The sequence below is a fragment of the Eutrema salsugineum genome, unplaced genomic scaffold (genome assembly GCF_000478725.1).
Source record: "Eutrema salsugineum unplaced genomic scaffold, Eutsalg1_0 scaffold_16, whole genome shotgun sequence".
NCBI classification, from domain to species: Eukaryota; Viridiplantae; Streptophyta; class Magnoliopsida; order Brassicales; family Brassicaceae; genus Eutrema; species Eutrema salsugineum.
In genome coordinates, this window is record NW_006256858.1 from 2,420,422 (window position 1) to 2,442,537 (window position 22,116).

At 33.9% G+C, this 22,116-nt stretch overlaps 5 protein-coding genes across 6 annotated transcripts; 2 read left to right on the plus strand and 3 right to left on the minus strand.

Moving 5' to 3' along the window:
- Nucleotides 1-14: 14 nt before the first annotated feature.
- LOC18021167 (CDPK-related kinase 5) lies at nucleotides 15-3,305 on the minus strand. 2 transcript variants are annotated; one of them, XM_006403961.2, is made up of 11 exons: nucleotides 2,426-3,300; nucleotides 2,132-2,262; nucleotides 2,002-2,043; nucleotides 1,808-1,916; nucleotides 1,638-1,716; nucleotides 1,248-1,544; nucleotides 1,063-1,175; nucleotides 868-975; nucleotides 705-767; nucleotides 451-618; nucleotides 15-352 (listed from the first exon to the last, which is right to left on the minus strand). In XM_006403961.2, exons 1-11 carry the CDS (start codon nucleotides 3,020-3,022, stop codon nucleotides 215-217), a joined length of 1,845 nt encoding a protein of 614 aa, XP_006404024.1. In that variant the 5' UTR covers nucleotides 3,023-3,300; the 3' UTR covers nucleotides 15-214. The 2 variants fall into 2 exon arrangements, with proteins under 2 accessions (XP_006404024.1, XP_024013480.1); XM_024157712.1 differs by having other exon boundaries at nucleotides 1,248-1,716; nucleotides 2,426-3,305.
- Nucleotides 3,306-8,720: 5,415 nt separating this feature from the next.
- Nucleotides 8,721-10,538, minus strand: LOC18021168 (phosphoglycerate mutase-like protein 4). The gene is made up of 7 exons (XM_006403962.2): nucleotides 10,442-10,538; nucleotides 10,195-10,273; nucleotides 9,929-9,979; nucleotides 9,702-9,812; nucleotides 9,376-9,507; nucleotides 9,212-9,287; nucleotides 8,721-9,133 (listed from the first exon to the last, which is right to left on the minus strand). Exons 1-7 carry the CDS (start codon nucleotides 10,459-10,461, stop codon nucleotides 8,910-8,912), a joined length of 693 nt encoding a protein of 230 aa, XP_006404025.1. The 5' UTR covers nucleotides 10,462-10,538; the 3' UTR covers nucleotides 8,721-8,909.
- A 1,213-nt stretch (nucleotides 10,539-11,751) lies between these two features.
- On the plus strand, nucleotides 11,752-12,327 carry LOC18021344 (LOB domain-containing protein 28). The gene has a single exon (XM_006403963.1). The coding sequence runs from the start codon at nucleotides 11,752-11,754 to the stop codon at nucleotides 12,325-12,327; it is 576 nt and encodes a 191-aa protein (XP_006404026.1).
- Nucleotides 12,328-15,401: 3,074 nt separating this feature from the next.
- On the plus strand, nucleotides 15,402-18,174 carry LOC18021345 (serine/threonine-protein kinase SRK2D). The gene is made up of 9 exons (XM_006403964.2): nucleotides 15,402-15,796; nucleotides 16,204-16,278; nucleotides 16,377-16,478; nucleotides 16,570-16,623; nucleotides 16,730-16,822; nucleotides 17,080-17,172; nucleotides 17,295-17,399; nucleotides 17,502-17,600; nucleotides 17,685-18,174. Exons 1-9 carry the CDS (start codon nucleotides 15,620-15,622, stop codon nucleotides 17,976-17,978), a joined length of 1,092 nt encoding a protein of 363 aa, XP_006404027.1. The 5' UTR covers nucleotides 15,402-15,619; the 3' UTR covers nucleotides 17,979-18,174.
- Nucleotides 18,175-18,900: 726 nt separating this feature from the next.
- Nucleotides 18,901-20,417, minus strand: LOC18021346 (RPW8-like protein 3). The gene is made up of 2 exons (XM_006403965.2): nucleotides 19,956-20,417; nucleotides 18,901-19,411 (listed from the first exon to the last, which is right to left on the minus strand). The coding sequence occupies exons 1-2, from the start codon at nucleotides 20,249-20,251 to the stop codon at nucleotides 19,066-19,068; spliced, it is 642 nt and encodes a 213-aa protein (XP_006404028.1). The 5' UTR covers nucleotides 20,252-20,417; the 3' UTR covers nucleotides 18,901-19,065.
- Nucleotides 20,418-22,116: the final 1,699 nt, after the last annotated feature.

Below are 22,116 nucleotides of genomic sequence, written 5' to 3' on the forward strand. Positions count from 1 at the left end.
GCCCTTGTCTGGCGATCAAATTTGGAAAATACCCTCATCCTCTACAAACTAACACACACAAACTTCTCTTTTTGGCTACACTCTTTTTTTTGTTTTGCTTTTTTCTTCTCAGCTTTCATTACAAAAGCCAAAGCCATACTATAAACCCAAAAGATCCAAAGCTCTTGGGAGAGAAGAGATCTCAGACAAATCTCTCTAAAAGTCTAAAACCCTTCTAATGAGCTTTAATAGTGCGGCTAGACACACCATGTAACAACTTCACAAACCCCAGAAAACTAAGCTTCCCATCGGTATGCCTAAGCCAATCGTGAAGCACTGCATGAACCGGTACAGATGGACCAAGACCAAGTTCCTGAAACATATAAGTTTAACCGATGAGTTAGTTAATTAGAGCTATTTTTCAAAAACACAGAGATTTCTTCTACATTTGAGTTAATAAAAAGCACAGACCGAAGCGAGTTCATCGATCATGATGGGTCTGTTTCCTTCCTTTTCGAAAAGCTCATAAGCACAACGAGCGTGTTGTTCCCATCGGTCAAGAGCTTCTAGCTGGTGAACACTCAATGCTGCTGCACAAAACTCTTCAAAGTCCATTCTTCTATATTGAAGAGCACTCAGCTATAGATAGTCCAAAAAAGATGCAATTTTTCAAGTCAAAATTGTGCTATTCAAACATTAAGTTGTTCAGTTTTTAAGGCTCTTACTTGTGCTAAGAATTCAGGTATACGTGAATCCTTCATCGCGTCTGTAGCCATTTTCATCAGAGCCTATAACAAAGAGAGCGTTCGAGGCAGTGTCATGATAAATAACCCAAAGCATACAAGAAAATAAACTAAAAATAAGACGGAAGAAGTAGAAAACACTTACCGATTTGATGTTTTCTAGGCTTATCGTTCCGTTCTTGCTAGGTTCTAGTAAAGCAAACTGCTCCCTTAGATAAAACAGTTCATCAACCGTGAGTGTTTTTGACAAGGCCTGCAAGAAAATGGTGAATGGTAAGCAAAACCAAGAAGTGCCCATTTCAGTAAGAAATACTGACAAAGAAAGAACTGATCCACTCACTCTTAATGCAGCTTTACGGAGAGACGATGATCGTAAATAAGCTCTCATAAGTTTGAAAACCAGAATATCCAATGGAACCTTGGCGTCATTTGAATCCTTTATCCATGGATGACCTGTGAAACAATGGAAAAAGATTACAACTTTTTTCACATTCAAACAAATGTGTATGCTTTCTAAGCACTTACTTAATGCTTGAGCAGCTGTTAATCTTTTACGCGGGTCTTTGTTTAGCAGCCGCTTCACGAAATCTCTCGCCTCTGAAGATAACAAAGGCCATGGAGGGTCGTCAAAACTCGGATCTGCTTTTAGAACAGCACGAAAGATTCCTGATTCCGTTCTAGCCCAAAACGGTCTGCTTCCACACAGTAGAATATAAACAATCACACCAACACTCCAAATATCGGCTTCTGTACTGTAAGACCTGTGTAGAACTTCAGGTGCTACATAGTATGCACTGCCAACAATATCATTGAGCCTCTCATCTGCAAATGGAGTTGTAAAAGTATATAAATAAATGTTGGTGTCTTGATTCTTGAATATAAATATACATATGGTGTATAATCTGAGGGCTTTACCTGGTCTCACGTAATCTGACAAACCGAAATCTATTGCCTTCAATTGAGAGGTGTCTTCTTTTGAGGTGAAAAGGAAATTCTGATCAAGAAGAGTGTTTAAAGTCAACTTCAATAGGATCGTGATGAACATGAAATGTATAAGTAGAAGTAAAGAGTTTTTTTTTTATCACCTCGGGTTTGAGATCTCGGTGTACAACACCTTGGAGATGACAAAAGGCAACCACATTCAATATTTGAATCATAACAGTCTTTGCATCCTCCTCCGTGTACTTCCCACCTCTGCACATAAAACACCATCGAGTTCAATAAAAAAACGATCCACGAGAACAAACAATCCTACTTCTAAAGTGTAGTCTCCCTTTACCTTGAGAGTATTCTATCCAAAAGCTCTCCTCCTTCACATAGCCTAAAAAACAACAAACATAAAACAACACACTTGTTAAGACTCTCCAATGCTGAATTTGGAATAAAGTCTGAGCAGAAAAAAAGCTTACTCCATCACTATATAGACATTATCATGATCCTCGTATGCATCATAGAAATGAGGAAGGTTATTATGACCAGACAAAGCTCTCAATATCTTCACTTCCCTCCTCACATCTTCAATGGCAATAGCCGTCGTCATCTACACAACAAATCACAAAAAAAAAAAAAATCAATCCAAACATTAAATCTCACACCAAAATGAAATTGAAAAGCTTTGCAGGACGAATCACATTGAACAATTCCGCAAGCATCATCAGATCTCGTCACCACAAACCGAAAAGAGACAATCAAAAAGTACTAACCTTTGCTTTGGGAATAACCTTAACAGCGACTTGTTGTCCTTTGTTATCACCCTTCTTAAACTTAGCAGCACAAGTGTATCCAAAATGGCCACGACCAACTTCATCACCGAGCTCGTACTTGCTCGAGAAACTCTTTGAGAATCCGAAGCTTTTATCCAAACCCACTCCGCCTCCTTCCGCTTCGCTACCTTCAGGAATCGCCGCCGAATTCGGCTTCACGGAGCCGTGCCGTCTCGCGAGGACAGCTCTGATGTGTTTAGCCGGAGACGGAGGAGGAAACGGCCGTTTGAAGAATCGCTTCGGCGTAGAGTTTCCGCTGGCGTTATTAGTCGCCGGAGATCTCGCCGGAGTCTTCTTGGAGAAGAAGTAGTGAGCAGGACTCGGACTGTAAAAGGGGAAAAACGGCGACTTTTTCCCTTCATTGTTTGCTACACACTGATCGCCGTCGCCGTCAGGGTTTGCTCCATTGACGGAGGAGCTTGAAGAAGGAGGAGGCTTGACGGATTCTGACGCCGGAAGAGGACTATTCCCGGCCGGAATTCGGTCGGAATTTGGAGAATTCGGACTAGGGTGAGATTTCGAAGTACAGAGACCCATCAAGAACCTCTCGCATCACACAGATCAAAATCTCAAGAGCACCATTTCGAAATCAAACAGCTCAGAGAAAGACAAAACAAGTCCAGAAATAAAAGCAAAAAACTTTTCAAAATTTTCAAATCTTGCAAACGAAAAACGGAGATTTTTTTTGTTCTCTCCTCCCGATTTTATAATTTGGGGAACTGAAATTTTTTTTCTTTTCTTTTGCTTCTTCTTCTTTGGAATTGTCTCCTTTGTCGATGGCGAAAGATTTGGATCCAAGAGAATGAGTTTAAGAGAGAAACGACGATACGTTCGCTTTTTAAAAGAAATTACATTGAACAACTACTAATTACAATTAACTAGTGTTTTTTTTTTGGGTCAAGAATTAACTAGTGTTTTAAATCGGTAAACTAATTACTCCTAATTACTTAATTTGTTACGCAGCTTACGGTACAAGTGAATACATCGTAAGTAGTTGTTGTATTAACAAATTTATTTATCTTTTTTCTTGGTGACATAATAAATTCGTGTATATAAAAAGACAAAGACCAAGCTAAAAAATAGGAGAGGATTCAGTGAAAAATTTCCCTTTTTTAAACGGAGTATGAATAATTTTTTTTTTCCGCTATCCAACTATTACAATCTATCTTCGACCGGCTCGTTATGATCGATTTGGAAAAAAATAACTTTTCTCGCTCGAGCTCCTTTTGCAAGACTATCCGCCCGGACATTTTAAATTCTCGGAATATAGGATAAGGTAAACTCTGAGAAGCTCTCGCGAAGTATACGAGAGGATTCCAATTCTGTCCTAAAGAATGGCCAGTCTGCTGGTGATTCACACATGCTCACAAGATCTGAGCAGTCAGTCTGAAAATGCACCGACGTCATTTGTCTTTCTCTCAAGCATGACATAGCCCATAAGAGGCAATCCATCTCGGCGTGAAGAGCCGAGAGGCTTCTACGACATCTCTGTAGACCAAAAATCTCTGTTCTTCTGCCATCCTTAAAACTCCAACCAAGACCGCTAATCTGTCCGTGATTGATCCAAGAAGCATCAATCCAGCATATCGGGGTCTGCGGTACCTCGGGTAGTGATATCGGGACCGGAGGGGGGCCAACGCCTCAACGTGAGCATCATCATCGTCTTCAGCTTGGTTTGCTAATCTCTAACTTTCTGCTTCCACCTTCGCGTGGATCAAGATGTTTTCCGGGGAAATTTCTTTCCCGTTGAAGATTTTCTCGTTCTTTGCTTTCCAAATAAACCATAGGATCCAAGGATATACATCATTTTGAGGATTTGTCATGTCTTGCTCTTTTGTTTTCCAAAAGAGAAAACTCATATTTTGATAAATAGAGATACTCGGGAAGACATCTGGAAGAGACGGAAAATTCGATAACGCCCAGACTTATAAAGCCGAGGGACATAAATAATCTTATGGCGATGTATAATGATTTTATGTACTTTGTAATGAATATGAATTTTGGTATTATCTCAGTCAAGAAAATAAAGTCTAACTAACTTCATTAATTATAGTTTATTTGAATAAGTTATTTGAGAAGAGAATAATTGGACAATTTAATAGACATCGACAGGGGTATCGTATTATTAAAGATATACAGATGCATTTAAAATCCTGCCAACTCTTGAATGTGCACAAGATTTCAATTCGGATAACCTTTTTTGGTAAGGCCGCTAATAGTAACCCAACTATTCATATTTTGATTAGTATTCATAATTTTGTATTTCCATTAAACAAAAATGAAACTTTTCATTGTGTGTATATCAAAAGGTAACACATGCCTTTAGCAAAAACACACACAACAAAATGTGAGAAGAAAAAAAAAAACTAGATGAAAATTATCACTCATCTATCTTAAAATAAAAATAAAAATCGATATACTAACTAGTTTAAATGTTTTTTGATGGTATCAGTTTTTTGTTAACTATAATTCTTATACGTAGATTATCGAATTTGAACTCGATTATGATACGAAATTATTAAAACAAACCATTATACGACATTTTCCAATAAATTTTGTTTTGTCGATACTATTGAGACCTTATGATTATTTTGTAAGACAATGTATAGAGACTCTAGTTCTACAGTATAGACACTTCCTATAAGATTACAGTCCAACCATTGTATTCTCGCTATTTAAATACAAAAAGAATTGTTTATATTTAAAGTTTTTTAATATTTAATAAAAGGTAAAGTAGGAAGTCTATTTAAAACAAAATTTATAAAGCCACACTTTTTGTAAAACAGTATCAGTGAATGATTTGTCAGAAATTTATCATTGGTTCAGAAATCTCAAAGAAGTCAATCGAAATTTCTAAAATTATAATTATTTTATCTTAAGAAAAAACTTTGCACCCTAGTTCTAGTTTCGGTTTCTAAGCTGTATATCATCATATAGTGTTTTTTATTGAAAACTTATTGAAAAATAATATTACAGCAATATAGAAAAAGATGATTTGCTAGGAAAATAGAAATCTGTAAACAAATCAAAATAAACTCCAAATAAGAATTTGATTTATGATTAAGAAATTGTAAAAAAGAAAGTCATAATGAAATAAAATTTCTTTTGTTTTCGATTGTTTAGACACTATTTTTTCTTAAAGTTTTCATTGAAATTTATTTTTACTATTAATCAAATTTATTTCCTTCCTTTTATCCAAAAATGTTCAACTCTTAATTTATAAAATATGTTTTGAGTTTCGCAAATAATAAACATATTTTAATAATGTTTGACACATAATAATTAATAATTATATGTTTTTAAAAATCAGATAAAATCAGTAATATCTAACGGTTTAATAAATTTTTGAAATTAAACCAAAAATAATAATATACACAATAATCTATAAAATTTATACCAATAATAAATTTTCAAAACAATTTCACCTAATTGAAGCTGAAGAACATTTCCTCAGTGTTACATAGCGCAAGTTAATTTCTAGTTATAATTGTTTAATTTGAGTAAACATACCAAAATTAGAAGAGAGGCTGTAGGAAAATGTGATGTAATAATAATCGGAGATCGACGTAAGGAGGAATAGAGGGAGGTGGTGGACTGGTGGGTAAAGTGGGACCCAGTATGAAGGAGTGTGGTGGTCCAGCTCGTTAAATAACAATAATAAATAATTAAAACTTTTAATAGTAGCAAATAGTGAATATATATAGAAGTAGGTTTGTTCCTTCCTTAATTAACGCTATTGCCATTTGGATTTTGTGTGTGGTGGGGACTCTATTCGATGCTTCCATGATCCATCGATACAAAAAGCTGGCTTCTCTAATATTTGTCCTCGCAATGGTATTAATCGTCATTGCAATCCAATTTCGTTATGGTCATTGGTCAACGACCTTTTTCACGTAGAACACAAACTAAAATATTTATAACTACTACTACGTGTAGATTTTGACAATTTAAACAAATCTCAGCTACGTTATAGGCGGAAAAATTTGATTCAAATGTTTGAGGTTTCATGTAATTAATTAATGTTTTAAACTTAGACAATACAACGTGAGACTGCAAAACTAATAATGATTATGTTATATATATATATATATTTGTTCGTATGAGATCAGTCATGATGAAATATGAGCTTTGCTTAGTTACTTGTTGCACCCGACATCTTGAGAAGCCAATTCAAATTTTGCAGCTAGCTATAATTTTACCCACTTATAATCGTATTATTAGAATTTCAAATGCATGCACACGTAGTGGTAAACATATTCATTATGTATCCCTGTACGATAGGTATGTTTGACAAATTCGTTGTCCCCTATTAAAATTAACATCATTTTGTAACCAGTTTTGGGTATATCTTCTTTCTATTTCTCTTCCATCCAACTGAAAGTCTGAAACCCTTACTAAACTGCCAAACAGTTCAAAGAAAAAGTGATTATTTCAGTATTTATAGATTCGTAATCATGATTTGATTGGTATTGGTTTGCCGTTTGCGTTTGAGCTACTTAATATTTCGTTTACGTTTTCAAATACGTACTGTATGTCCACTAAAAATAGAATTACAATTTATAAATGATAATAACACAGATGCGACAAAAAATAACTCTTTGAGTTTATATATATTTTATAAGTTTTCCCGAGTAACTAATTAAGATGGTGTGCTTGTTTTTTATTTAGGGAGAAAGTGTATATATATATATATGTATATATAGTATTTCAGTGTATATCTAGAAGTTGTGATTAATAACATTATAGGATCAATATACTGTATATGTGATAAAAAATCAGAAATCGTAAACCAAAATTTAGGATCAAATGATAATTGTGTGTAAAATACGTGAGCAGATCACATTGTCAAGGTGACTAACTAGCGGCACAAGGTTAAACATCCCATGAACCTTGTCATTTTTTCTTTAATTAGAAATCGTTCATAATAATATCAGAGAATAAAAGAAAAAAACTATTACAACAAGATCCAAGAATATGAATGGACTTTTAGCCTTTATTTAATTTTGTGCCTCCTCATTAAAATACGGGATAATAAAATAAATCTAGTCGTTATTCCACTAAAGATTCCAAAGTCAACTTCGAAAATCTTATGATATATGGTGTAGGAAAATTATATGTAAAGTGATATACATAGATTATGATTTTATCGCATGGTGCACCGCAATGATAAAATATGGCCACCCTTTTTATTCTCCTCTTCCACGATTCCGCTCTACTCTTACATTTTTCTCCTTCTGTTTTTTGGTCTTTTAATTTTCAATAATAATTATAAAAAGGGATTTTCTTTTGTATCACAATCTTGAGCTACAACATTTATATTCTCAAACGTGATTATTTGATGACAACATGCATGGTTGAACTTACATAATATAATCTTCTCAGAACTAGTGAATAATTTGTATCAGACGCAATTTTTATTTTATCACCATATATAGACTTCAGTGTAAGAAAAAAGAAAATATCAGTCAGTGAAAAAAAAATCCGAAGAAAGAAAGCAACAACACCATACTCATAAATTCATAATGATGACAATCATGGAGATTAGGAAAATAACACATCTCTACTCTGTTCACCTATTTATATTTTTGCCAATTTTACCCTTACCCATTGCCGCCAAAATCAGAGAGAGCTCTGGGGCCAATGGTCAAATGGACTCAACGTACCTTTCTCTCTTTTCCTTTTTGATAGCGATGGCGGCAAAATTAAAGGTGACTCAGGGGGGTAATTCCGTAAATACAAGAAGAAGAAATTTTTTTATGATCCCAATGTTACATCGAAGGGTAGCTAGTTTTAGTTTAAGAGTTCAGTCAAGTTACTAAACACTTCATTGTTCAATGTTTCTATTCTCAAACTCCAACACTTGTATCTTAAATAGAGATTATTTGGGACACCACGATTTGGTCCCCCTCCAGAATCTTATTTCATTTCCAACATTGATTATTTTCAGTGTTCAATGTCACATATATATATATTTTTTAAAAATATTATTTCATCGTCAGCTCTATTGCGCTCTGTTGCAAAAAATTACCAATAATAATAATTTCAGCAGATCAGTAAGTCATTTAGTTATGGCATCAAAAATTAATTCGGCTTACAGCCAACTAATCAGTTAACTATATTTATATATTAATGGTCAAAACTCAAAAGTCCAAATTGATCAGACGACGTATTATTGAAAACTAAATTTGGTTTCTTTACTAGAAAATGATGATTTTTAAAAAGTTTAGCAGAGGCGTGAGAATCAATGTGATTAATTATTAATTAGTGGACCATCTATCCTTTGACTGTACGAAAAAATATTTGTAACTTACAGCAAATCAATCCTCTCAATTACTGGCTACCAGGACCCAACTTAGGATTCACCTCAAAGTTATGGGGTTAAATTTAAATTACAGAAAACCTCAGTGGGAAGAGTATTGAGAATCTAACCAGAGGTTCTGTCACCACCAAAACCGGATTGTAAGAAACCGGTTTGGTCCAAATGAGTCACATCGCCCCAAACTTGGATTGTCCATTTGTCTCCGTCGAATAAACGGAACACATTAACCGATGTATTAAGAATCTTTTCAACTTTCCCTGCACTTGGACAAGCTCTTTCGTAGAGAGATCGAATTACACCTCCATGTGTCACCACTACTACTCTTTCACCTTCATCATCACCACAAGCAAGTCAAAACACACAATACTTTGATTGACGAACATATTACTTGTGAGAAAGAAACAAACCTTGATGTTTGTCGCCGATTCTCTGCAATGCAGATGTACATCGATCATAGAGTTTGTCAAGACTTTCTCCTCCACCCTTCATTCATATAAACGAGCAGTAATTCAAGAAACCAAGCATCATCATTCATATACTAAAGCTTTTCTTGGTGGAATTATTATCATACTGGGATATCAACGTCTGTGCGGTTAGATGAGAAGGCCTTGTAAGCTTCCGGGCGCATTTTTGAAGCTTCATGATACACAAGACCTTGCATGTCACCTAAATGTCTTTCCCTCAAATCACGATCAGTAAGTACCTGCACAACATTACACACAGTTGAACATCTATGGTGTGTCTAGATTCAGCTTCAAAATGGTAGATAAAAGAAGTTACTCTTAGAACTTAGATCCATCTGCTAACAACCTAAACTACCAAAAAGGTCACAAAGGTGGAGACTTTTAGTAGCACATAGCTTATACATGTACTTAAAATTGGAATTTTGGTTAATACCTCAAGCTTGCCGCATTTAGCTGCAATTATCTGTGCAGTCTCAAAGGCTCTCTTCAAGTCAGATGAGTAGACATGAGATATCTTAGGCTCCTTTGATAACCTCTCAGCTACCTTTTTTTCAAATGGAAATTAAAAAGATTTAAAGCCATCAATCATCATCATCATCATCTTCATTCAAGGTTCAAGCAAGAATCAAAACACAAATGTTAAAAGGTGAAAACACATACTCTTTCTGCTTGTTGTCTTCCTGCATCGTTTAGCTCAACATCCAAATGACCCTGCAACAAAAAAAAGTTTTTTTTTACCATATTTCTACATATAATCCGAGAAAAAAAAATATACAGATTCACAGCGAGAATTACGGGACTAGCTGATACAAGATGAAGATATCGAAATATTAACATGAAGATTTCTTTTTGGGGATTAGGTCAAGTTCGATGCCAAAGATACAGCTACAAAACCATTATTACGCAGTTGAATGTAAGAAAATTACCTGGATCTTTCTCTCCGCATTCCAAGATGTTTCTCCATGACGAACAACAACAATTTCAGCATAATCGCGATCTACGGAACTACGAGAAACCCAACATTAGACGATCAGATCAAAATAGTACACATATCGATTGGAGAACAGTGCGCTGATAAATTGATGGCTAAAATGTTACGGCATTAATATAGAATAAGAAAATTAAGACTAAAAGATCAGAGGTATAGAGAACGAGAAGCACGAAGAAGCATACTCGAAACTTGATTCCGCCATGGGAGATTGCTGAAATTGGTCAATGACTGGCTTAGATCCGGCGACGAGAAATGGCTCCGGAGACGAATACCATTCGAATACGATAAAATAACTTCAGATTATTGGGCCCAAGTTAGCTATTTGAAAAACTATCCTGGGCTTAAAACTTGAGCCCATCTTTACAATGACAATAAGTTAAAATTTGATAACCGAGTCTTATAATCCGAGTTTTCCCGTTCGATTATCGTGTTTAAGCTATCGACTCAACAAATCAAGATTTATTAGATAAATAAAATAAATTTTCTTTTTTAAGATAATTATGCATTCAAGTTTATGTATATTTTTAAATTTACCGACCTATTTTAAAATAATTAGCGTGTAATTTTTAATGCTTTTTTTTTTGTATATCAACAAATCAAAATTTATATTGTCCAAATAATCTGTGAATTTGGATTTTTTTGTCATATAGATAATTTTTCCTGCGAAAATTTTGACCAAGTCAAATAGGATTACTCGGTTGTTCATCCTCCGCGAAGCAAACTTGCAGTAAAAAGCCAAGAAAGAATTTTAGTAAGGCTAAAAAAACTATTTTGATTTTTCCTTTTAGTTTCTTGTAAAAATTACCCGTTTAATCTTTATGAACATACCTTCTTGCATTAAAACTTCATTCTCTTTCTCAATAAAACTTGTAATAAAACTTGTTCTAGAAATCTGATGATTTTCGCTTATAAAATTCATCTTCTTATGCTTTAGGTTTTGTTTTCATACATATATATGAGCTGATAACGCCGTCTCCATATTCTTATTGGCTAATTTATATCATTATTATTTACAGATCACGATTTTTGTTGTTGTTAGGTTTTCACTATTTCATAACTGAACCACGACCTCTCTGAACCGAAAAGTTCTTATTTCACTATCCCGACTCTGGTTCAGAAATCACAATTTTTTCTCTACTTTTCCTTTTCCTGTTTCACTGTTCCATATAGAATCATCGGTTGGATTCATTTAAATTTAGGGAATATAGGTTTAAAACAGAACCGAATTTTGGTTTTCTTCCGGGTTGTTTCGGTTTTTATGTCTACCCTTAATTCCATAACATTGAACGTAAGCTTTCCTACTTCCTAGGTTCATTTATTTTTGCAATCCATATTTGCTTGATTTAAGAAGTTCCATAAAACAAACACGTATAGTTTCATCTTCTTTGTGCACAGATTTTTCTTTTCTTTTTTCTCTACTCGAAAACACAATATATAAGTTTCATTGTCTTGTTTTCGCAGATTCTTATCTTGTTATATATATCTTCTTCACATGGAAAAAATGCCGACACCATGCGCGGCTTGCAAGCACCTAAGGAGAAAATGCATACAAGCCTGCGTGTTTGCGCCTTACTTCCCCGCGAACCAACAGGACAAATACACAGCGGTCCACAAGGTATTCGGAGCAAGCCACGTGGCTAGAATTCTCAACGAGATTCACCCAAACCAGAGACAAGATGCCATGAACTCGCTTGCTTTCGAGGCACAAGCTCGTCTCCTTGACCCGGTCCATGGCTGCACTCCTCTCATTTACAACCTCCAACGTCAGCTTGAAGACCTTGAGCACCAAATCCAAGTCGCAAAGAACGAGCTCGCCTCTTACAATATCGTCACGACACTAGAGCCACCTCCTCCGATTACGTATCAGCAAAACCATCACAATCCTTTGATGATGCCTGTGGGTAACTATGGGGGCCATTTAACGTCACAACAGTTACGACAATTACCTGAAGATGCTCACCGTTATGCATCCGCACATACCGCTCAAATCCAGCAAAAGCCAGAGACGCAGACGAATCACAAATCAGAGAGCGATAACAAAAAAGATATGATATCATCAAAGATATGAATCTTGCTTACAACAATGATCATGGGAATAGTTTTGATGGTAATGTTAACCTTTTACATAAAACAACATGGTTTAGTCAAGTGTGATCTATAGTATTCTAATAGAAGATGTTTTTCTTTTTTCTTTTGTGTGCACGTATGCATGTGTAATTACATTAGTAGTGATTTGTTGATTCACTGGCATAAGATATATATGATTAATAGGTGACCTATAGGCCTATATCATTCATATATATTATAAGCAAAGTAAAAATTTGAGTCAAAGCTCTCTCATTCAATCTTAGGGTGGCTAATTACTCTTTACCCCTTTTTATATTTTTTAAATTTAAATCTAATAAAAATTATTTAAAATCGGAATTTAATAAAAAAAATTTAAAATTTAATAAAAATTATTAAAAATCAGAATTTAATCAAAAAATCTTTAAAATAGAAAATAAACAAATATTAAAAATTGGAATTTAATAAAAAAAATATTTAAAATCATATCATATATAATATATGCACAGTAATTTTTTCGCTATAAGCTCTCTCATTCAATCTAGGTGACTAATTACTCTTTATTCTTTAATAAAATCTTTTTAAATATCCTTAATTAATTAATTTATATTCATAATTTGTATAACAATTTTACTGTTATTTTCATACAAATTATCAAAATAAAAGAAGAAAAAAAAACGGTAGATGAAGAAAATAAAGTATAAGAAGATGAAAACCCGAAGATGCAAAAGAAAAAATAGAAGAAAGTAAAGATGTGAAAAAGACAAACAAAAATTAGAAAAAAATTTTGGATAAAAAAAATGACCAAAAAGAAGTAAGAAGCAGAAAATAAAAATGACTAATAAAACCAAAAGAAGAAGAATAAAAGATGTGGAAGAATAAGAATTTAGAGAATACAATGACAATAAAAGAAAACAAAGAAGATGGGGCAGACAAATAAAACAAAGAAAATCAACAGAAAAAAACGAAGAAAAAACCGAATGAAAAAAAATTAAGAAGTCAAATAAGATGAATACAATACATAAGATGAAATAGTCAAAAATAATAAAAGATAAGAAGGAAAAAGCAAAGAATATGAAAAGCTAAAAAAATAAAGAAAAGGAGAAGAATAAGAAAACAATAAAAATATGAACAAAAATAATACAGTGAACAAGTAAGATAAAAAAAAAACCGGATAGGTCGAAGACGATAAACAAAAAAATTCAAATGACCAATTGGAGAAGAAAAAAGATAATCAGAAGAAGAAGTCATAGAAGAAAACCAGTAGATAGTAGACGGAGTGAAAGAAAAAAATAATAAAAAGGAAGAAAACTAGAAGATGAAGAAGACAAATTAGAAAAAGGTAAATATGATGAAAAAATGAAGACAAATAAGAAGTAAAAAAAATGATGAAGACAATAAAGAAGAACAATTTGAAAACAAATAACGATGAAGAAAAACTCAAAAATACAAGGAAAAAAAAACTAAGAAAGGAAAAATATAGACCAGAAGAAGAGTAGAAAGACAGATAAGACAAAGATCTTTAAAATATGATGAAGAATTTGGAGAGAGGAAGATAATTGGAAGAAGAGGAATAAAAATCCATAGAAGGAGAAAAAAAATAAAATAGAAGACAAAGTAGAAGAAGAAGAAGATAAGAAAGAGAAAAAATTGAATGAATACTTTAAAAGATGAAGAATTAGAGAAAGTAGAAGAATATGAAGATGAAGTAAAAGCCGAAAACACCAGAAGAATAGGAAGTCGGTGACAACAAAGAAGATGATGGCAATGAAAAAGGAAAAGAAAAAAAAAGAAGAAAGAGAATAATAAAACATTGAAGAAGAAGAAGAAAGAGAATAAAATCTGGAATAGAAGAAAATCAAAAGATGTATGAGAGGAAGAAGAACAAGATGTGGAGAAGAAGAAGAAGACGTGAAAAAGAAAAACCGGAAAAATAAGAAGTAAGAAAATATATAGAAAATAAAGAAGAAAAAAATAGGAAAAAAACAAAAAAGAAAACAGAAAAAAAGAAAGAAAGAAGAAAATGATAGAGAAAAAAAATTAAAAGATAAAAAGAGAAAAAGATAAATAATTTATATTAATTTTGATTTTAGTTTGTGTTTATTAATTTTATATACTTATTAATATTAATTTTAAGGTATTTAATGTTAAACAATGATTATCATAGATTAGCTTTATTTTAATTTTGTATGTATCAAATTGTTGATTTAATTTTTTTTGATTTATGACGTAAAATAAAATTTTACGTTTCAATGAAACTCTTCGGTCCGCGTAAGGCGCGGACTAAACACCTAGTCTATATTTATAGGTGAGAGTCATAATAACAGGGGTTGCAATCTTGCTGGTGCATTAATTATGAAGGTCAAGAACATAGTAATCTTGTAGTTGGGCTTGTTTGGATATCACTCACACTATCACAGTAAGAGAAAATGCACCCAAACTCAAAACACATACAACACGCAACCACTATATTCTAACACAATACAACAAATAGGCAAATGAAAAATCACACACATAACAAATGAGCAACACAAAAACACAACACATAACAAAAGAAACTCAAAACGCACTCAAACGTGCAACAAACTAAAGCACAAACACATAAACAAATGAGCAACACAAAAACACGCAGTTTTCTGACTTGAGCATTCTCTTTTCTTTTAAAGTCTCAAGAAAGCCAAATAAATCTTCTTCGATAATCTATGCCCTTGGGATTCTCTCTTTTTAAAAAATTTTTTTGGTTGCTCTTATTTACTTCTTATTGTTGAGGTTTCTTTCACTAGAACTACTACTTATCCTACTAGATAGTGATTAATGTTGCCGTTTGGGTCGTTGACCAAAAAAATATAGAGGTTAGTAAAAATAAAAAGGAAAATCAGTCAAAGAAACTTCTCTTAAAAAAAAAAAGTAGTTTGACAAAAAAAAAGTAGCCAACAAAAAAACCAATGAAGCCAAGCCGGGTGACTTAAAGGAAGCAACAACAAAATCATCAAAACGCGGCGGCTTTTGTCGTATACACAAACTCAGCAAAACACCGTCGTTTCATAGTTCTCTCTGCGCGACCAATAATTGCCTCTGTCTTTCTCATTCGTTGTTCCATCTTTTTCCCCAAATTTTTAACTTCGCAAGATATTTTTTCTCGTTTGAGAAATTCCACGCGAAGCTTCCTCTTTCCTTGTAGATTCCACCTACTGAGAGATTCTTCGTCTTTAGGGCTCCTGAGCTTCCGGTATCGGATTCTAGCTACCTGATGTGATTGATTGAGAGAGGTAACAAAAAGAGGGAGGAAATTGGACATGGATCCGGCGGCGATGACGGCGGTTTCGCCGATTGATTTGCCGATTATGCACGACAGCGATCGTTACGACTTCGTCAAGGATATTGGGTCGGGTAATTTCGGTGTTGCACGTCTCATGACGGATAAGGTTACCAAGGAGCTTGTTGCTGTTAAGTACATCGAGAGAGGAGAAAAGGTCTGCTTTTTATGATCGCCTTTACTCGTTTTAATGAAATATTTCACCTTTCTCTTTATTTGAATGAAAATTGATACTATATACAGTATGTAGCTAGGCTTGTGATCCCCTATGATTTCGGTTTTGTTTCCAGATTTAGTAGCTTCCTTTTTATGGTTTATACGATGATTAATGCTTTTATGTATATGCGTTTAATTGTCTTTAAAAGCTGTGAGTTTTAAATGTAAAGATTTGACATTTCCATATTCGTTCAACGGTTTTCATTTTCAAATAAATGCTTTTAAGTTGTGAACTTAGAAAATTAAGTGAACAAGACTTTGATTGGATTGGAGATTTGGTTCTTCTGTTTACTATTATTATTTTTTTAATTTTTTTTTTTTGGTTGAAATTCAATCTTGTTGTTACAGATTGATGAAAATGTTCAAAGGGAGATCATCAACCACAGGTCGTTGAGGCATCCTAATATTGTCAGGTTTAAAGAGGTAAATAGATTTGAACAACTTCGTAGTTCTCTCTCGTGTGTGCACACGTACATACCTCTGTCTGGTTCAGAGTTTTCGCGTTTCTGATAATGTTATAGGTGATTTTGACGCCTAGCCATCTGGCTATTGTAATGGAATATGCTTCTGGTGGAGAACTTTATGAGAGGATCTGTAATGCAGGGCGGTTTAGTGAAGATGAGGTGAGCATTCTGATATAATATATTTATTCGTATTGCATCACAGGAATCGATGTGCTACTGTCTACTGATCTTTGAGTTTTTTAATGTACAGGCACGGTTCTTCTTTCAGCAGCTTATATCTGGAGTTAGCTATTGTCATGCAATGGTAAGCAGAGCAGTGTTCTTGCAACTTGAACTTTTCTCTTTTGCGTTTGTTTCCTTGAGAGAGTTCATTGAATCTTATTTATTTCTGTGTTGGTTTCTTTATGAAGCAAATATGCCATCGGGATCTGAAGCTGGAAAATACATTGTTGGACGGGAGTCCTGCCCCTCGTTTGAAAATATGTGATTTTGGATATTCCAAGGTACTATTTCTGTGAAGGTTTGTTCTCTGAATTCCTTGTTCATTACATGTTACAATATGGCCCTTAGCAAAAACAACGGAGAACATCTTGTGCTGGATAATACAGCTTCTCATCGCTTTATGTTCAGTGGCTCTTTTGTGGTGGATAATATATTTGTTGGCTCCATACTGCCTCCATTCAGCTTGTTTGAAGCATTTGTTTCACCTTCGACTTTCTGACTATGTCCTTAGTCCTAACTATGCATTCGTTTTCTACAGTCCTCTGTTCTTCATTCTCAACCGAAGTCAACTGTTGGTACTCCTGCATACATTGCACCAGAGATTCTTCTTCGACAGGAATATGATGGCAAGGTAAAGCCATTAGATTAATTCCCTGTCTAGAGTTAAACCAGCTTTATCAATGATTGTTTATACTTTCAAATATTCTTCGAGTTGTTTGTTCTCATGAACTACGCGGCTGCTACAATTCCCAGATTGCAGATGTATGGTCATGCGGTGTGACATTATACGTAATGCTGGTTGGAGCGTATCCATTTGAGGATCCAGAAGAGCCAAGAGACTATCGAAAGACGATACAAGTAACGTTCTTTAATGTTCTTGCTTATCTCATTCATCATCGTTCTCCACTAACCCTCTTTTTCAAACTTTTGATTGTTTGAGTTTGCTTTTGTTAAACGCAGAGAATACTTAGTGTCACATACTCAATCCCTGAGGACTTGCATCTCTCACCAGAATGTCGACATCTAATATCAAGGATTTTCGTGGCTGATCCTGCAACAGTAAGTTCTACACTTGGAAAAAAAACAAAAAAACTCTTTCTTTAAAGCATTTTTGAGTTCTAAATAGCCAAGTAAATGTGGCAGAGAATCAGTATTCCGGAGATAAAATCTCATGAATGGTTCTTGAAGAATCTTCCCGGTGATCTAATGGACGAGAACAGAATGGGTAGTCAGTTTCAAGAGCCAGAGCAGCCGATGCAGAGCCTTGACACTATCATGCAGATTATATCAGAGGCTACGATTCCTGCTGTTCGAAACCGTTGCCTCGATGCTTTCATGGCGGACAATCTTGACGACCTTGACGATGACATGGATGACTTTGATTCAGAATCTGAGATTGATGTTGACAGTAGCGGAGAGATTGTTTACGCTCTCTGAGATTTCAGGACAAACTCTGTTTTGTCCCGTACTTTTCAGACACCCATCGGAGTTTTGTCTTGGCTCCTCTCTCTCCCATGTTCATTTTTGGACCGTTTGTTGTTGTTTTTTCCTCTACAAACTTTTGGATTCACATACATATATATGTTATGTATAATATATGTAATATATCTTTTATATATTCCTCTTTGTTTCATCACTATTGGCACATTTTACACAATGACCTTTTTTCGGTCAGAATACAAATGACATTAGATTTGAGGAAAAAAGGATAATTTTATTTGTTTATATGATCCCAATTTGAATCTACACATTTTAAACTAACTCTATTTCATAAAATCTCATTTATCATTCACTTTATTTGCCTTGGATACAATTGGTAAATCAAGAAACAATTAGAGACAAATATTGAAAAAAAATAGATAATATTTTCAGAAAAACGGTTTGTAAATGAAATATTAAGGAAAAAATAATGAAATAGAGGCAAGTTGAACTATTTCCTTAATCTAAAATATTTCCCGCGGTGAGGTGGTTTATGAGATAACGAATCCCAGGATATCACCACTTAAAACTATAATTGCAGCACCTGATTATAAAATCAACGAAATTTTTATTCTATGATATATTTTTGGATTTACTTTTAAAAAGAAGACAAAGTATGAGAGAGATTGAAGGTATGTGTGAGGTTTTTTCTCTAAGAAAATTGATAGAGGATGTATTGAAATGAGAGTGGAGAGGTTCGATTGCGACCGTTAAATGATGCATTAATCAGGCAAGATACTTGAAAAGATTTTTGGAAACGATGTTTGACTTATTTTTGGACCAGAAATGTTAACCAAACTGTTTCAGCCCACATTCACCAAGACCCAAGACCGACCTTGGCTTGGCGGTAATGCGCGTATGGTCTATTTGTTCTCCTTCACACACTTTGAATAAAGACATAACTATATTTATATTTATATCACTCCAACTTTTCTCAAACTTTATATGTCCTCACATTTTTAATGAGCCACTAAACTTTATTTTTTTCACACATAAAAATGTTTATGAGCCATTGAGCTGCATTAAAATTGGTCCAACAGAATCATCACTTCAAGGTGAATCGAATCTCACGTTCTGTGTTCTGTTTTCTTGAACTCCATCGAAGGTGGATATCAAACTTCGGGTTAGATCCATTGCTCAAACATTCATTACATTCTTCTGGGGATCGGTCTATTTCTTCAACTATAGTTTGATTAGTACTTTGTGGTATGCTATGATTCTTCTTAAAACAAGGAAAACCTGATGGTTGTCGCGTGATTTCGTCAAGTTTAGTGTTCATTTCAGACATCTTGGACATGAGTTCTTTGATATCTAGCCATTGATTGACTTGAACATCCACTTCTACCATCCATCTTAATGAAGCTTCTAACTCTTTGATTCTTCTCTTGTACCTAAAGATCAACAAAACAAAAAGAAAACACACATTAGTTTTTTAAGAAATGATAGGTTTGTTTTAGATATAATGTTGAGAGGTTAGGGAATGAGCCAAAGTATACTTATGAGATTTGGGAATGAGTCAAATGTACATTCTTGGGAATCTCTTATAATAAATTACACTTGTACAAAATCAAAGTTACATCTGAAACAAAAACCCTAAGAAATCAATCCATACTTTATAAATAAATGTTAGAAATCCCATATCGCAAAGTGATATGAGATCTAGACTAAAATATAAATGATATGGATCAATCCAATTATTATTATTAAGGTTTGAGTTAAAACCATGAAATTTAACAAAAATACAATTAATCATGTAATCGTGCTTTATCAATCTAAGTTTATAATGGTATCCATTTGTATGTAATCTCAAATAGTAGCAAAAAGAGGATATGTTTCTAAACTATTAATTTAAGAACTAATTAAGACGAATTCATATAAACCAAAAGGCTTTCATGCATTTCAGGTATAATAAATTAACAGCCTTCCCGCACAAACCTAGATTTCTTGAGTAAGTTTCTGCGTCGGAGCTCCGCATAAGCCTCGACAAGAGAAACAGCCTTTTCAAGAAGATTCTTAAGATCTTCGATGACTTTTCTTGGACAATCTTCCACTTCTTCGCTGAGCTTATCGACTTGAACCACCAACGGAGTGATCCTAAAGATTGTAGCGTCCAGACGGTCCAAGATGCATCTCGTGGTTATAGATCTATCTTTTGCTCTTTTGATGGCCTCGTGAAGGACTTGGAGAGCAAGTCCAAGAGTAGCTCCTGCTATAATCTCAGTAATCGGCATTTTTCTTGAGATTAGCTTTAGCTCTCTCGAGGCGTATGTTTTGTATTGAGATATCTATGTACATGGAACTATGGAAAAATATTTTCTCAACAAAACAAGTTTTTTGGATTTCAAGAGCTCTGTGAAGACATTAGAAGATAAGAGCCATTGACTTAGACTTAGTATCGATCGGTCCACTCTCTTATTTTATAGGTAAAAGGATATGTTTGGATCGATATGCAAGTTGTTGTGATTATTAAATTACGGAGAAGAAGAGAATCAATCTCAATGATTGACTTTGTCCCTAGTTATATATATTAGTCATTGACTTGCGCAAGGGTATATAAAAAGATTAAGTTGTAACAATTTTCTTTTATCTTTATACAGATCAGACTTGATACATATGTAATTCTGGCTTTGTTATACGTAAAACGAGAATACTAAAATTTTCCGTAAATACTAACACTAAGATCTATTAACTTTTTTAAACAACAGAAAAATATCAATCAAATATTCACATTTGATATTTTCCTCTCATTTTTGGACCTAGCTAGGGGACACACGCCACATCAAAATAACAAATCGATTTTCACGCTTTTTTACTATGTTTTCTGCGCCATTGAAGGTGAATATATATCGATCTTTAGTCTCCAAAGATCAATCTTCTGCTTCCACAACTATGTTCTGCTTGTTATCATTCTCACCACATATAATACGATATGTTGGTTGAGACAATAATATTCGTAAGCTTCGTATTCATTACGGAGATTTTGGCCATGAATTCTTTAATTTTTAACCATTGATTGACTTGACATCCACATCTACCATCCATCTCAATGAAGAAGCTTCTAACTCTTTGATTATTTTATCTTCTTTTTTTATTATGTTCTCTATTTTTTTTTTTTAAGTAAAAAAGCTTTTCCACCTCTTTCCGGGAACCCAAGCAATGTAGTAATCCATCCCAACGTGTATTGAACCCAGAGCGGACAGGCATATACCCAGACTTTTAAACACTGGCCCAAAACAACGTTGATAACTCTTTGATTCTTTTCTTGTAACTAAAAACAACATTACACTTTCGTATGTTATTACATTAAACAAAAAATGATAGTTTTTATCTATATATGTAGGGATCTTTATAATATGTGTTGGGAGATTTATTGCTTGAATCTATTATAAAATTTGGATTAGTTTGGTCATTTCGAACTATTCTGATTATAGAAAGAAAAAAACTGAAAAATAATGTTAGGTAAACATGTGATATTCATTGTTGAAAGTGATATTTTCTATCTAGTTTTCCTACAACTTTCTCCGTCCTTGAGTATGCGGCAAACGACTTTTTTCTTGTTCATCTGGCTCTATTAATGACTATAGGAGTAGGACCTTGATTGAACAATCCTTTCAATGTTTTAAATATTTGTTCATTTCCATTTGTTCACCTTGTCTTCAACGTGCAAGCTGTATGGCTTGACTGGTCCAGCTTCTTTGATATGAATTTTACCAAGAGGATGCTTGAATCGTTCATCGCACAATTGATCAGCGTTTTAACTTCTCTTGCCAATCATATAGTGTTCTATAATTTTGCCTCTTCCTCTTAAAACTTCTTCTTCTGGGGTCATTGATAGATATAGTGTCTTTCTATATGTGGGACATGTTACTGTTAATAGATAAGTATTTATTTGGTGTTGTCTCTTTCAATTCTTTGTTTTTCCTTCTGTTTCTTTGTGTTAGTGCGTTTCAAGCTTTTAGACAATTTCCAATATAGGGTTGTCATTTATGCTTTTCCGCAAAGAATGATTGCTTTTTTTCTTCTTCTTTTACTCTTTGCGGTAATTATCTTTTGAGAGTTTGATTTGGCAAAAACTTGTACTTGGACTGTTGGATTT